At 48.2% G+C, this 15,485-nt stretch overlaps 1 protein-coding gene across 1 annotated transcript; it reads right to left on the minus strand.

The window, feature by feature from the left end:
* Positions 1-586: 586 nt before the first annotated feature.
* Positions 587-2,176, minus strand: Znf648 (zinc finger protein 648). The gene has a single exon (XM_050135236.1). The coding sequence runs from the start codon at positions 2,174-2,176 to the stop codon at positions 587-589; it is 1,590 nt and encodes a 529-aa protein (XP_049991193.1).
* Between the last annotated feature and the right edge of the window lie 13,309 nt (positions 2,177-15,485).

The following is a 15,485-nucleotide window of genomic DNA, read 5'->3' on the forward strand; positions in this document are numbered from 1 at the left end:
TAGGCTGTCTGGCTCGGTTTGAGTTACCCCCAGGTGGGCTTTCTTCTGTGGAAGAGTCCATCACGGGGATCATTTCTGAGGATTCCTTTATATAAAAATCAAAAAGAATCTTTCTCTAAAGATGGTCTTCTCAATATTCAATTATGGCTTTGAGGAAAGAACAAAATAGACTTTTTTTCATCCGTGTACCCATGGAATCCCGCACAGAGTCCAGCACAGATTTCTATGCCTTCTCATTCACTGAAGTCCCCTGACCCAAGGAATCCAACTATTGGCCAGTCCCTACGTTTTTATCCTCACCTTTTCTTTACCAATTGCTCCCGGCCTCTGCGCAGTGGGGAGGCCAGTGTGAACCTGCACACCTGGATGCTGTCTTTGGGATTATCTTGTCTCACAACACATCAAATACATAAAATACACAGACCACCCCACGGCCAGCAACTAGGGAGTGAGGGGAGCGGCCAGTGAGCCCGGCTGACTTGGAGGGTAGAATAGGATGTGGGTGGGCCCCACCGGGCTGGGGTCCATGCTGTCACGTGAGGTCGAGGATGTCTTAGCTTCTCTTAGCAGCAAGCTAATGGTGCTTTCACTCATTGGAAGAGGAAGGGGCAGGCTCCTTCTTGCAAGTCTCATGCTTGGCTTGATGTCTTTGGAGGTGATTAGAGCGGGTAAAGGCCTGGCCGCAGCCCTCACACTTGTAGGGCCTTTCCCCATTGTGCATCCGGATGTGCTGCGCCAACTCGGATGCAATACGAAAGGCCCTGCCGCACTCGGCACAGAGGAAGTCCTTGTCCCCGGAGTGGATCTGTTGGTGCCGCTTTAGGGTGGAGGAGCGGGCGAAGGTTTGGCCGCACTCGGCGCAATGAAAAGGCCTCTCGCCGGTGTGGATGCGCTGGTGGCGGAGCAGGCGCGAGGGCTGCGCAAAGGCCACACCGCAATCGGCGCACTTGAAGGGCCTCTGGCCGGTGTGCAGCGTCTGGTGCTCCTGCAGGTTGGACGATTTGGTGAAGCATTTGCCGCAGGTGGAGCAGGGGAAGGGCCGCTCGCCAGAGTGCACGCGCTGATGCTCCACCATGCGGCTGGCCACGGAGAACTCCCGGCCGCAGGAGGAGCAGCGGAAAGGCTTGGCGCCCAGGTGCGTGCGCTGGTGGCGCAGAAGTGACAGTGGTCTGTTGAAGGTCAAGCCACACTGGGCGCACGGGAAGGGCTTGTCGTTGCTGTGCATGTTGCGCTGGTGTTTGCGCAGATCGGAGGAGCGCACGAAGGCCCTCCCGCAGTCCGGACACCCATAGGGTTTCTCTCCAGTGTGGGTGCGGATGTGCTTGCGGTGATCGGAGGACCAGGTATACGCCTTGTCGCAGAAGGGGCATCTGTATGGCCGCTCGCCTGTGTGCAGGCGCCGGTGCTGCTGGAGCGTGCTGCGGTGAGAGTAGGCCTTCCCGCAGAGTTGGCACACATAGGGTTTGGCACCATGGTGCTCTTCGGGGACCTGAAGTTTGCTGGACTTCTGGAGGGCCCGCCCGTCCTGCACACACCTGTCGGGACTCTCCTCCTGCCCTCTGCCTCCTGGGTCCACCTGGCCCTGCGCTTTTCTACTGCCCCGCACATTGCCCAACGTTGTTGCTGGGCTAGCCCGAGAGACTGAAGTCTGAACTGGGGTGCTCTCAGACCTTGGAAGCCGCTCTAGAGAGTTCTTATCTGAGGGGGATGCATCTGCAGTGTTCCGTGACCAAAAAGACCCCTCACTATCTAAGAAACTGGTCGCGACTTCCAAGGCTGTGTCCTTGTTTGCCTTCTTGCCTCCGCCATTGCCCACGGAGTCCCTATGAGGCTGTCTCTGTGAGAAGCCTCTGAAAGGGACACTGAGAGCCTCCTCTAATTGAGGGGAGTTTTGAATCTGGGTGATCTTCAGTTCCTTTTTTCCCCAGTCGGTGGTCCTCCCAGGCATCTCCTCCGGTTTCTGCTCCACATAGCCAGTGCTGAAGGACCCAGACCACTTCCCTTCGCCGGACTGAGTGTCACACAGCAAGTTACTGTTGCTCGGAGTGACTAGAGAGGCGTCTTCCCCACCATCCTTGTCTTCACTCTCCAAGTTCATGCTCAGCATCCTGGTCTCATGAATCATACTGCCAAGGGACACCTTGTTCCACCTATCCTGGGAGTCCATTCGTGCCATGGTGTGCCAGGCTCTTCAATTGTCTGCTCCTCCTAGAAAGAGTTTCTGCTTGGCACAGGGTTCCTGCAGAAGGGGCAGAGGGTGACGAGACAACAGTGTGTTTAATCTTCATAGCCAGAGGATATGAGGGCCCCACCATGGCCCTTTTTCCTCCTGATGGCCATCCAGGTATTTTGTTCAGCATCATGGGATGAAGGAGGCTATGGGTTCTGCTGAAGCTGCGTAAATCACCCATCTTCCCTTTGGAAATCCTGCTTGCTAGAAGCTCAGAAACAGCTGGAGGAAGAGGGATTTGCTAGGTGCCCACACCTCAAATGCTAGCAAAACAGATGTTCTCTGGGCTAGAGGAGCTAGACGAAACAGGAAGAAACAGACTTGAAGGCACCTCTCTCTTATGGTGTCCCCCAGTAGGAAGACCATGTTGGCCCCTGTTGATCCTGCCAGAAGGCAAGTGTGTTATATCTTATAATAGGCACCTGGGGCTGTTTCCCAGTCATTGGGATGTATAAGTCACCTCTTCTGAAAGCAAAAAATAATCTCCAGAAAAATGGAGGCAAGAATGTAAGACACCAGAAAGGTTCCACAAGCCACCTGTCTGCTTTCACAAGGGTTTTGCAATGGATGAAAAGGCCCTAATTGACATGGAGTATGAGAGCCGAGGTAGCCAGGGAGAAAGGGATACCCACCTAGAATTTAAATGGCTCCACTTAAAACCATGGGAATTTATATTTTATGTTCACTTTTAGCTCCAATGGTTTTGGGATTTTTTGTTTTTGTTGTTGTTGTTGTTTTTTGAGACAGGATTTCTCTGCATAATCATCCTAACTGTCCTGTCACTTGCTCTTAAGCCAGGCTGGCCTCGAACTCACAGATCCGCCTGCCTCTGCCTTCCGAGTGCTGGGTTTAAAGGTGTGTGCCACCACCGCCCGACTTAGCTCCGATATTTAATCTTCCCCTAAGTGTGCCATATGAACCCATGGCACCTCATACCAAGCACAGCCTACATACCCTCAAGGGTACGTGTTCCCCAATTTGACAAGCATGGACTGAAGGTTTGAACAGTGGGCATGAGAGGTAGAAGCCGTCTGAGTCTTGGTTTCAACTTCATTTTGCTTTAGTTTGGAGACACAGACAAAGCCTGCTGCGTGCTGGTTAACAAGAAACGAATGCGTGGGTGAGTGACTCCAGAAGGGGGAGTTCCTGAGGGCCTTGGCGTGAGAATGGGAACTAGTCACTGGCCAGTTTTGAGGGAACATCCTAAGAATGCCAGACACAAAGAAAACTAACTTTCCCATTGGGGGGGGATGAGGGGGGCTACATTGACTGCTTCCCAGACATGCTTTTACTTATTCCTTCCAGAGACCTTCCAGATAGAGACTGATAGAACCATGTCTCTCCTCCCATCTTATAGACAGGGCCCTGAACCATAATGAAGTTTTCTGCCTGCCCAAGGCCGCACAGCTCACAGACACCAGTTCAGGGATTTTCTCTCAAATTCCATGACTGTATGTTGAACGCAAGTACTACTACCCCTTAGCTGAGGCCTCCAGAGCAAGGCCTGTTCTGGGGTTGGGCCCTGCCAAGAGTAGCCACAGCATCCTGGGGGGGATGAGCTGCTACTCCCTGCAGCCATCAAAGCCCCTTGTGTTTGCTGGGCCAGGGAACCTTGGCTGTGCTGGCTCAGCACTGGATTCCTCCCTGTGCTCGTTGACCCAGATTGCCCTCTGCAGGAGAAAGAGGCCAGGACTGACTGAGTCAGGAAGCCTGCTGTGTAGACTTCTGCCAGGAAGGCCAGGAATGTTAGTCACTGAATGCTCACTGTTACCAAACTCACTCGCTGCTTGCACCGCCCTCACCCCCTTCCTCAGCAGGGATGGCAGGAGCTGTTTTTGAACTTGGTTGTGTCCAGTACCTCTCTTATTAAACTGGACTCTCCACACTCCTACCTGCTGACTGCCCAGTGGGACTGTGTGTATGAAATGGGGAGAAGTGGCGGAGGGGGGGGAGGGAGCCTCGCTTTTGATTTTGCACACAAAAGCTGTGAATTAAAGGAAGGCATATTGTAGGCCTGCGTGTGTCCAGGATTTCATGCCCTCTTGTCTCCTGATTGTCCCCTGGATGCACTGGCCCTGTAACATGTCAGAGTGTGGACTGGTGTATGTTCTGACAAGAAACCAAGTCCGAAATGTCTTCAGCATGGGGGATCTTGGAGAGCTACTGTGTGCACGTGTACCTGTGTGCACGTGTACCTGTGAAGAGACACACTGCTAGCAAACTCCAGGTGATTAGCATGCTGGGTCAGGTCTGGAGTCTCTCAGTTGGGGGGATACAGGGATGCTGGGTTTGTCTGTAACAGATACCTAGGTCTCATCCCCCCCCCCCTCTCTCTCTCTCTCTCTCTCTCTGTGTGTGTGTGTGTGTGTGTGTGTGTGTGACAACATGCTCTGCACATTTCTCTTGGTCTGCTCTGTGGTCCATTCTCCTTACACATTCCTCACCCATATGCACCCTGTTCTCCACAGCCTGTGCCTTGTTCCCTCCCTCTGGGCCACAGGTAAGCCTGCTCAGAGTGTCAGGCAGTTTTCTGCTAGCTTCCCCTTCCTCAGGAGCCGCGGGACAGATTGCTTTCTCTCACAGAGAGCCGCTTGGCTGGCAAGCCACATCCATTGTGGCTAACTAGAGTGGCCCTCCTCCCTTCTTCCCTCTATAACAACTGAAGACGTTTGCTCTTTCCCAGAGCGAAGACTAGGAGGAAATCAGGGGCTTGGGGTATGGTTGTGTGGCAAAATTTGCACAAATATACCTGATCGGGAAGAGGAACACTGAGAAGGTGGTGTGGCTAAGACTTCTGCTCTCCAGATGCCCTGCTTCTGAGGCCATGAGAGTACAGAACTTTGCTGAACTTCATCCACACCCGTCAGCCAGCTGTGGACCTACTGCAGCCTGAGTTTACCGACTCCATACACAGACACGCTTCAGCAGCCTAGCCTGGGGCTTGCTCCTCCTCCTGCTCCTGCTTATGCCCCTGTCCCTCGCCCTGCACTCCCGGCAGCTGGCATTAACTCCAGACACCTCTCACCTCCTCTCATTAGGCCCTCACTCCTTACTCCTGGCTTTCCCATCAACACCTGCTTACCTGGAAAATGCAGACAGCGGCGTGAAGCGCCCTGCCCAGGCTTCAGTCACATTTGACCTCTCAGCTACTGAAACCAGTTTCCTGTTAGCCGCTACGATGTCTCTGGGTCTCACCCTTTTGTGTCCAATGCAGCAGCTTCAGGAGAGGCTCAGGAAGTGGGGTCCACTTAAGACATTTAACCTTCTTGCCTGCCTTCGTGGAGCAGCCTGGGAAATACAGGGGGACGGTCCTCTCTCTGCCTGAACTGAACTGAACCTCTGGCTCTCTCAGTTCCCGCCTTCCCTTCCTGCCACAGCTGGCTCTCCTCCCTTCCCCTCCCTCCTCAGAGGCCTTCTAGTCCTCCTGCAGGTGGCCCTAGACCTCCTGTTTGCTCTCACTCCTTCCTCCCACAGAGCAAGCCACTTTTCCTTTACTCCAGCATGCTGTGCTCACGAACCTTTAATTTCACATCATTTTCTGAGAGAACATTCCAGGAAAAAGCCTGGTACATCCTTCTCTCATTTTAGTACCCACTTTCTCCCTTATTCTAGTGCCCACCTTCTCCCTCACTCTAGTGCCCACCTTCTCCCTCACTCTAGTGCCCACCTTCTCCCCTATTCTACTACCCACCTTCTCCCTCACTCTAGTGCCCACCTTCTCCCTCACTCTAGTGCCCACCTTCTCCCTCACTCTAGTGCCCACCTTCTCCCTCACTCTAGTGCCCACCTTCTCCCCTATTCTAGTGCCCACCTTCTCCCCTATTCTAGTACCCACCTATACAGAGATATGGATTGAGCATGGATGGGGAGTCATCCTTGAATTCTTTTATTGGTCCAATTTTTGGCTCAGAAATGTTCCTGGCAATTTAGTTGGTGTATGAGGCACAGGGAGATGGTTTATGGGTACAGAGTCCAAGTCTGCCCTGGCTCATTCTCCATCTCTGGCTACTGATTCCCATGCCAGTCTATTGTGATGAGAACAGTTGCAAGGCTCAGTAGTTTTGAATTTATAGGCATTCAAATTAATATGATAGAAAAATACAGATAAACAAACACACAAACCCCCACATTCTTAGTATTCTTTCATTAGAGTGAATAATTCGAATATTAAAATAGGAATTTGGAATATGTTACTCATGATGTTACTATGTGGCCAAAATGAATGCTGGTTGACAGAAAGGTTCTGGATTTCACCACCCACTAGGTTGACTTTGGACAAGTTCTTTAACATCTACATCCCTTAGCTCCTTATCTAAAAAGTGGGGATATCAGGATAGCATCACCATCGTGAAGGGCTTGGAAGGATTAAGTTGATAATGCATGGCAAGAGCCAAGCAAGGTGTCCAAACATAGTAAGTAGACAGAAAAATTAGCTGGTAGATTATGTGTGGTGTAGTATGCCTGTTGTCCCAGTCCTCAGAGCGCGAGGCAAGGCCTCATGGGAAGTTAACCTGTATTGCCCAATGGTTTCTAGACCAGGGTTGGAGGCGAGAAGAAGGAAGACTGGAGAGAGATGAAGGGAGAATGGTTTACTGGTTTCATTACTTTGTGGATGTTGCCAGTTTCCTGGATAATGTGGCTCTTTTTACGCCCCTGTGGCCCTTGTTAGTGCTATAATTCTGATAGGAACATTGGCGCCCAACAACAATTCTCTGGGTGTGATTCAGAGAGCAGATTACTCTGCTCCTTGGTGTTTTGCAGGCATGAATTCAGAGGTATGAGGCATGAAGTGTAGACGTCCTCATACCCTCCGAATCCAAACAGGGTTCAGGAAGCCCATATTCCAGCACTTGTTCATTGCCCTAGTCTCTCAAGCGACCGTATCCTTCAGGATTTGGGATTAGATAGTTTACCGGCATGAGTCCTTGGATGATCTGTGAAGAAGCTTGTGGAGTTGTATGATGGAGTTGGGCTGTGTGTGACAGATACGGCAAGCACTAACTCATTCTAACACTGAGTTTATGCTAAGACAACACCCCAGCAACCCAGCTAATCCTCACCACATTCCATTGTGCAATCGCTGTTGGCCTCATTAAAGTTTATGAACACTGAGGCCCAGCCCATCGAAGTATCTAATCCAAACAATAACATCCAAAATGAAGGATACAATGTAAATTCAAAATATTACGGTTTTGACTCTTTTTCTTCTCATAGGTTTTTTTTCAAAGATTTGGTTTTTGAGTGTGTTGCCTGCATTTGTGTTTGTGCCTCACCACAGGCCTGCCTGGTGCCCACAGAGGTTAGGAGAGGGCATCGGATGCCCTGGGGTTAAGGATAGTTGTAAGCCACCACTTGGGTGTTGGGGAACAAACGTGGGTTCTCTATCAAAGCAACTGGTGCTCTTAACTGCTGAGATATCTCCCCACACCCCTTCTTTTTGTGGCACCGGTGATTAGACAGGGCCTTGCTGAGGTTAGGTAGGCACTCTACTGCTGGAGCTACTGCCCTAGCCGGGATCTTCACTGTTAACCGTGGCCTTTGCCTGATTCCTGCCTCATTCTCTCTTGGAAACCTCTAATGCCAAACCTCAGAGCTGTGTGACTGTGTGTGCGGTCTTGACAGTCACTACTCTGCAAGACATTCTTGTCCCTGCACTTGGCTGACTTGATTTCTACCCATCGAACCCATCCCCAATAACCCGAACTGCTACAGGCTGTGACATTATACAGTGATTGCTCCGCCATCTTTCCATGAGTGCCTTAGCAGAACCAAGGGATCTGGTAAATCCCTAAACCAAAAGACAAGGCTTTTTGGCTTCATTGTTTAGTGAATAAGTGATCATCCTTTTTCTGTAGCTGAACTCCCTTTCAGTTACCTATTAATTCCCACAGTTCAGAACTGTTTAGTGAAAACAGTTTCCCACCGCCAGGCCTTCATTCCTCTCACCTAAGGAAGTGTGGAGATCTGCCTTCCTGCAATTATCCTTATCAGTAGGCATTTGGTCAGAGTTTAGGGTCCAGGCAAACAGCATCCCTTAAGATATTCACAGATCTCCAAGGACATAGAATTGCCACCTGCCCAAACAGCTGCTCTGGTTTGACCACACAACACCCACAATCAGAACGGCTGATAGCAGCATAGCCCAGAACTGTTCATGTAGAGGCTTGGGTCTCTTCTTTGCTTAGAGCAGTAAGTCTAACTCCAGACCTAGACACCTACAGTGTCTGGTATATGTACTATCTGATCAAGAGCCATCAGCTTCTCCCTGACTGTTTACATAAGGTTGCCTAGTTACCTGGTAGCCTCTGTGTGTACTGGGAGAAAAGAAGCGGCATGCTGATTTAAAATACAGTCTGTGCCCTATTCATATTTTGCTGAAAATAAACCTTTTTAACCACCTAAAAATATAACGTAGCACACTAACCTTCCCCTCTAGAATTCCCTGATGATTTAATTCCTTTCTTAACTAACTTTCTCCATTAAGGAGTTCACCGGATGTGTACTAGCCACTCCATGGGTGTGTGTGTGTGTGTGTGTGTGTGTGTGTGTGTGAAAACCCTTATCTGATTTTCTATGGGGCAAAAGAGTTCTGGACCTGGAACCTGCTAGGGCTGGGGAATTGCTGGTTTTAAGGATACGTATGACTGGAAACATTTGTAAGGGGTAGGACAAGGAAGAATAAGGATTGAGAGAAGAATAAAGAGACATGGACAGACGATTTCTGTCATGAGTAGACTTCTTACCCCTCAGACTTTAACCCTCAGATCTCTAGCTCCCCTTTAGCTATTGATGGCATCTTCAATTGAACCCTGAACTGGAGCCCTAAAGGCTAAAGCTTCTAAGGCCCCCATTACTGAACTGTCTGTTTTTCTGTCACCCTTACAGGAAACTGTAACCAGTGACTAATTTCTATATGTCCTGGGATCCCCATGTGAAATTGTCCAGACTCCTTTCTGATGTTCAGGACATGTTGGCATTCTTCCATCTCGACGGTATGAGGCAGGCATCCTTGCGGTTAACAGGACCTGGGGTGGCCTGGATGATAACTACATCAAGAGATCATATGAGCCCCTTGTGTCCCTGAGGGTAAATGGAGGCAGCCACTTTCATTTCCCGATCACATGTTTCCAAATAATCACACAGAAACGTATGTTAATTACAAACTGTTTGGCTTTACCACCTAGCATTATTCGGCCATGTGACAGGCCAAAGAAGTTTCTTTATTAAACAATGGGATTAAAACATATTCACAACATACAGAGGGGTTAGCCCACAGCACCTTAGTTTCTTCCCTTCTATACCCAAATGTTTTGTATCTTTTCTGCCTAAGATTTTTCACCATGCTAATGACCTATATACAGAGGGTAGGTGGAGTCTCAGAACTGTATTCTGGAGTATCTTGTATCCTAGGTCCTTTGCACTTTGGGCAACACAAGCATATCTCTGTGTCATTTTGTCTTCACAAGCTTGCTCTAAAGGCCACAAGGCATTGAAGAGTTGGCCTAGACCATACTCTTGTCCTTCTTTTTAAGAGCTGGAAACCGTGGAGGAGGCTCAGTTTGTAAAGTGCTTGCCTTGTGATTTTGGATCCCGAGCATCCACATAAAAAGCCAGATACAGCTGAGCATCAAAAAGCCAGATACAGCTGAGCATCTGTAATCCAGATGCTCAGGAGGCAGGTACAGGAGAGTTTTCTGGCCAGCCAATTTAGCCTATTAGGTAAATTCCAAGCTAGTGGTAGATCCTGGAAAAAAAATCAGGGTAGAGAAGAAATTGAAGGAGACACCAAATTTTGACCTCTGGCCTATATGTGTATGTGCACACACTTACCCCCACATAAACACCTACGCTGGCACATACAAAAATATATACAAAAAGTAAATAAGAAATCTGTCATTCTCAGATTTGCCTCAGGCTTGCAAACAAGGAGGGTATTGTCTTCACTTCTGTTTGCAGGTCTCCTTTAAAATCTGGCATTCCCCTCACACACACACACACACACACACACACACACACACACACCCCGAGCTGTCCAACTTGGCAGTGTGCAAATAAGGATCTGCCTGCCTGTTGTGGAAGAGGGAAGAAAGGAGCCATTGAGGGAGAAGCCTGAAGCACAGGGATGGGATGGGCACTGGCCTCTGGTGAGGTGCCGTGCAGAGCTCAGTGCTGCCTGTCAGCCACACGGGCTGGATAAAGCTGAGTGGCGTTGCTGGGAGAAAGGCTGTGCCATCTTTCCACCTTCAAGGATTCTGGGGACTCTTGTTTGAGTCCACAAATGAGTGTTATCCCTGGACGCAGGACTAGACTGCCATACCTGAGAAGTTCCCCAAGTCCTAGCTAGATCTTTAAAGCTAGGGTTGCCTCTCCAAGTTCCCTGTTGCCTGTGGCCATCTGTCAGTACCGGATCCAAGCAGCTCTCAAATACTGGGAATGATTGATGAGGCACAGGGCCCTCTATTTTATGCCTCAGCCTTTTATCAGCCTCGGGAAAGATTCATGGATCCACCTGAGTGTCCTATGCATGCTCAAGGCTCTCTGAATATTCTTACTCTATCAGACATGTGTTGTCTATCAGACAACAAAGCTCATTAGTAATCGTATACCCACAAAAAAGCAAAACTCAGCCCTAAGAACATTCATTGCTCAGTTTTGAGTGACTTGGCTTTAAATCTCAGTTCCATTTTATTTGGTCTTGATCAATGTATTTAACTTCTTTGAGTCTCAGACTTCTCAGGTGTAAAATAGCAATAAGAACACCTTCATGAAGACAGAGGATGGTGGCCCACACTTGTAATCCCAGCACAGGAAGCTGAGGCAGGAGAATCTTGAGTTTAGTGCCTGTCCAGGATACATACTGAGTTGAGATAAAGGTCAACCTAGGATACATAGTGAGACCCTTTCTCAAGAAAGTATACACACACATCCACATATACGTGTATATGCATATATATAAATAATATTGTTGTGAAATAACATTAATCCATTTTTGGAAGCACAGCCCAGTTTTAGCTATATAGTAACCACTTGTACTGGCTGGTCATGTGTCATCTTGACACAAGCTAGAGTCATCAAGGAAGAAGGAGCCTCACCTGCAGAATTGCTCCATGAATCCAGCTGTAAGGCATTTTCTCAATTAGTGATCAATGTGGGAGGGCCCAGCCCAATGTCCCTGTGTTGGTGGTCCTGGGTTCTATAAGAAAGCAGGCTGAGCAAGCCAGGGTAAGCAAGCCAGTAAGCAGTACCCCTCCATGGCCTCTGCATCAGCTCTTACCCCCAGGTTCACACCCTGTTTGAGTTCCTGTACTGACTGCCTTCAATGATAAACAGCAATATAGACATGCAAGCCAAGTACACCCTTTCCTCCCTCACTTGGTTTTGGTCATGGTGTTTCACCACAGCAATAACAACCCTAACTAAAACACTATTCTTTATGTATGCATGTATGTGTGTGAGTTTATGTATTCGTATGTGTGTATGTGTTGATGCATGTGCCTGTACATGGCACACATGGAGGCCGGAAATTAGCCTCAGGTGTCATTAACCTTTGCGGGCAACCACCTTGATTTATAAGACACGATCTCTTATTGGCCAATCCAAGTTCAATTACTGGAGTTCACTTGAACAGTCTAGAAGACGGGCTGGCCAGCACACTCCAGAGATTTACCTATGTCTGCCTCACCAGTGCTGAGATGACAAGTGTTTGTCCCCCCGTCCATGTGTGCTATTGTTCATGTCAGTTCTGGGCATTAAACTCAGGTGCTCATACCCCTGCATCTTAACTGACTAAACTGTACCCACCCCAGCCTCCTGGTCTTTCATAAATCATAACTTACATTCTATCCTTGAACTAGTAGAAGCTTTCCAATGTCCTTGCCTCATCTCTGCTGTTCTAGAAGTTGCTCTGAATCGCTGTGATCTCGAGGGGAGTTGTTCTTCTAGCTCCTTTTGTCTCCCCTTGCCTCATACATTCTGCCTGGGAGAAAATCCGGTCATCTGGGGAGCCGGGAGTGCTCCCAGAAGCAGCAATGTCATAAGTGTGTGCCCTTCATTGTGTGTTACCCTTGGCGTATGTGACAATTAGTGATGAGGTGGGAGGTTTGTCCTGCAGATAAGATGTCAAGCATCAGAGGGCTTTGTATGTCAGCTCTCCCAGTAGCTGCCGCAGAACAGCACCCGGCTGAAAGCCTTCTCTTCCCTACCCCCCAGTACACCTGCCTCTGCACAGGGAGGAGGCCCGACATGCCTGCCCTGGAACCTGGCTACAGCGTAAACCCTATCTTTACTCCTTGTGATTTGTCCGAACCTTTCTATCTCTTAGTAGATGATAGATCAGAACCCACAGAGTTAGGAGGGTTAAATAAGATGCTGTACTTTACAGAACACACTGGACAGACAAGCAATTGCTATTAATGAAATGTAACCTGGCGTGGGAATCACCTCTACCTTCAGTCCAAATACAGGGACCCCTGCCTCTGGCTCCCACTGCTGTCTCTTCCTCATGCTACCCAATGGCCTTACCCAGGGAATCATTTAGAGCTCTTGGGTAAACTTCCAAATTACCAGCCTTCTTTAAGCTCCTGGAGATTCATGTTGCACCTTCCCAAAAACTTCTAAAGCCCCTAGCCCACGGATATGAGAGAATTAGCTACAAGCAGTAGATTGTTATTAAAAAAAAAGCCAAATATTCATGTTCTCTTTTGACTTGGCCTAAGGTTTCCTTGGTCCAGGGGAAAACACACCCCTCCAGGTGACAGAGGCCCCTCCTCTTTTGTCCGTGTCCCATCTCAGCTGTGGTGCTTTGAGGTACCTCCATACGTCTCAGGTATTTGAATACTTGGTCTCCAGTTGGTGGGCCTGTTTGGTTTGAGGAGGCTTAGGATGTCTGGCTTTGCTAGGGAGAGTCCATCTGCGAGCAGGCTTTGAGGTTTCAAAAGCACACACTGTTCCCAGTGCTTTCTCTCCACTTTCTGTTTGTGGTTCCAGATGGGAGTTCTAAGCTGTTGATCTGGCCGCCATTTTCTCCCTGCTGCCCGCTACTTCCGTTCCGCTGTCATAGACGCTAGCCCTCTGGGAATGTAAGCTCAAAACAAACTCTCTCTCCTACAAGTTGCCTTGGTCATGGGGTTTGAGTGCATCATCAGAAAGATAACTGGCACCTCAGTCCTGGGACCTTGTAGAAGGCAGAGAGGAAAAAAAAAAAAAAAAAAAAAAAAACACCGCAAAAGAAACCTTTGTAAGATGCCTGCACTGTCTGTGCTCCTTTTGCCTTTGCTGGTGGTTCCAGGCTCGGGGATGGAAGGTCTGGGAGGCTATGAGTTGCTGCATATCTTTAATTGATGAGCAGATTGAAATAGAACACTCTGATCTCATGTCCACAGGATTCTATTTGTGGATTACCAGAGTCCTGGGGTAGCGTAAAAATGATTGAAAAATCAAATATTAGAAATTATCCCATGCAGCCCTGTGTTTTCCAGATGTTAAAATATACATGTTCATGTATTTGCTCTGCCATGCATTTATTCATGCATCCAATATTTGTTCGCCTTCATTATGTCAGTGTTTGCCGAACTACCAGACAGAACCTGCAAGTAGGGCAAGGATCATTTTAGCGCCTCAGCCTATATTCTTTTTAGAACAGACTATACCAAAAATGTCTTGCACATAGGATAAAACCTACTGTTTAGGTAATTTTGATTTTAATTATATATATATATATATATATGTATGAAATATGTATGTGTCAGTTATGTTGTGTCTTAATTTCTTTTCTCCCTTTTTTATTTTTATGTTATTTATTTATTTAAAACTTAACCTTGACTTGTCACTAGAGTTGTGAGGAGGGAACCACAATTGAGAAAACGTCTCCATAAGATTAGCCTGCAGGGAAGGGAAGCTGTGGAATTTTCTTAATTTGTGATTGATACAGGGATGTCCAATCCACTAAAGGGGGTGCCACTCCTGAGCTGGTGGCCTGTGTGTGTAAGAAAGCCAGCTGATGCTAGGCATGGTAGCACATGCATTTACTCCCAGAACTCAGGAGGCGTGGGCAGGAGGATTTCTGTGAGTTAGAGGCTGGCTTGGTCTCATGATGAACTCTAGGCCAGCTCAGAGCTACTTAGAGAGACCTTATCTCAAAATCAAATAAAAAAATGCAAACAAAGAATTTCAGACTGAGAAAGCCTAGGAAAACCATGAGGAACAAAGTGATAAGCAGCGTTCCTCCATGGCTCTAGCTAGGTTCCTGCCCCAACTTCCTTCTGTGAGGAACTATACCCTGAAATAAACCCTTTCCTCCCCAGTTGCTTTTGGTCATGATGTTTAAACACAGCAATAGAAACCCTAACTAAGACATAATGAAAACCATATTTTATATTCTTGTTGTTTTGAGGCCTTGGAAGTCCCCCAAACTATACAGATTATGGCCATTGCTGGTGGTTAACCACTAGAACTGGATGGTAATATCGTGTTGCTGAAGACACCACAGACCGCGGCTACAAAATACAGAGAAACCATGCTAGAACTGAGCTGAAAGTTTCCTTCCTGCTCGATAGCCTTCTTAGTGCTGGAAATTACTCTACAGACAAGTAGGGGGAAAGAGATAGTAATGGTCTTTCCTCCAGCTGTGGCTCTCGAAGCTAACAGCAGCTAATGGAGAGAGTCATATTTGGTAAAAGGTACTGAGAACAAGCAACTATCGAGGACTGAGTCTTAAATTAAACACACACAGCACCCTTCCATGGCTCAAAGAACATCGTGGAAAAGAGGCTAGGAAGAGGGTGAGAGCCTGAAGGTAGGAAGGAGGGCAGTGAAAGGCTCTCGGATGGCGAGAAGGTGAACCAACAACAGCTGGGGTTGCCTGCACAAGACAGAGCCCATAAACATTCATCGATGGGGCGGGTCTCATGGGGCCCCCACCCCTCAGGGGAGCTAATAGCAGTCTATGGACACTTGGGGAGAGGAAGTCATTGTCTTTCGCCATGTGTCCACCAGTGAGTGGCGGTTCAGTGGACATGATCATGATCCGGTGGACAGCTTCGAATCCATGCCCACGCCAGCAGCCGTGGCTAAACCCAGTTGGGTCACAATACAAAAACAAAAACAACCAAAAAGTCAGAAAGTGGGATAGGAACTTGGTTGAAGATGGAAGGTGACTAGGGAGACGGAGGTAGGAAGAGGTCAAGAAAAGAGATGAACGAGTTCTGACTGTAATATATATATTACAATAAAATCACCAATTGATAAATTAATTTAA

Source organism: Alexandromys fortis, unplaced genomic scaffold (assembly GCF_014885135.2).
Source record: "Alexandromys fortis isolate MF-2015 unplaced genomic scaffold, M_Fortis_MF-2015_v1.1 scaffold_21, whole genome shotgun sequence".
Taxonomy (NCBI): domain Eukaryota; kingdom Metazoa; phylum Chordata; class Mammalia; order Rodentia; family Cricetidae; genus Alexandromys; species Alexandromys fortis.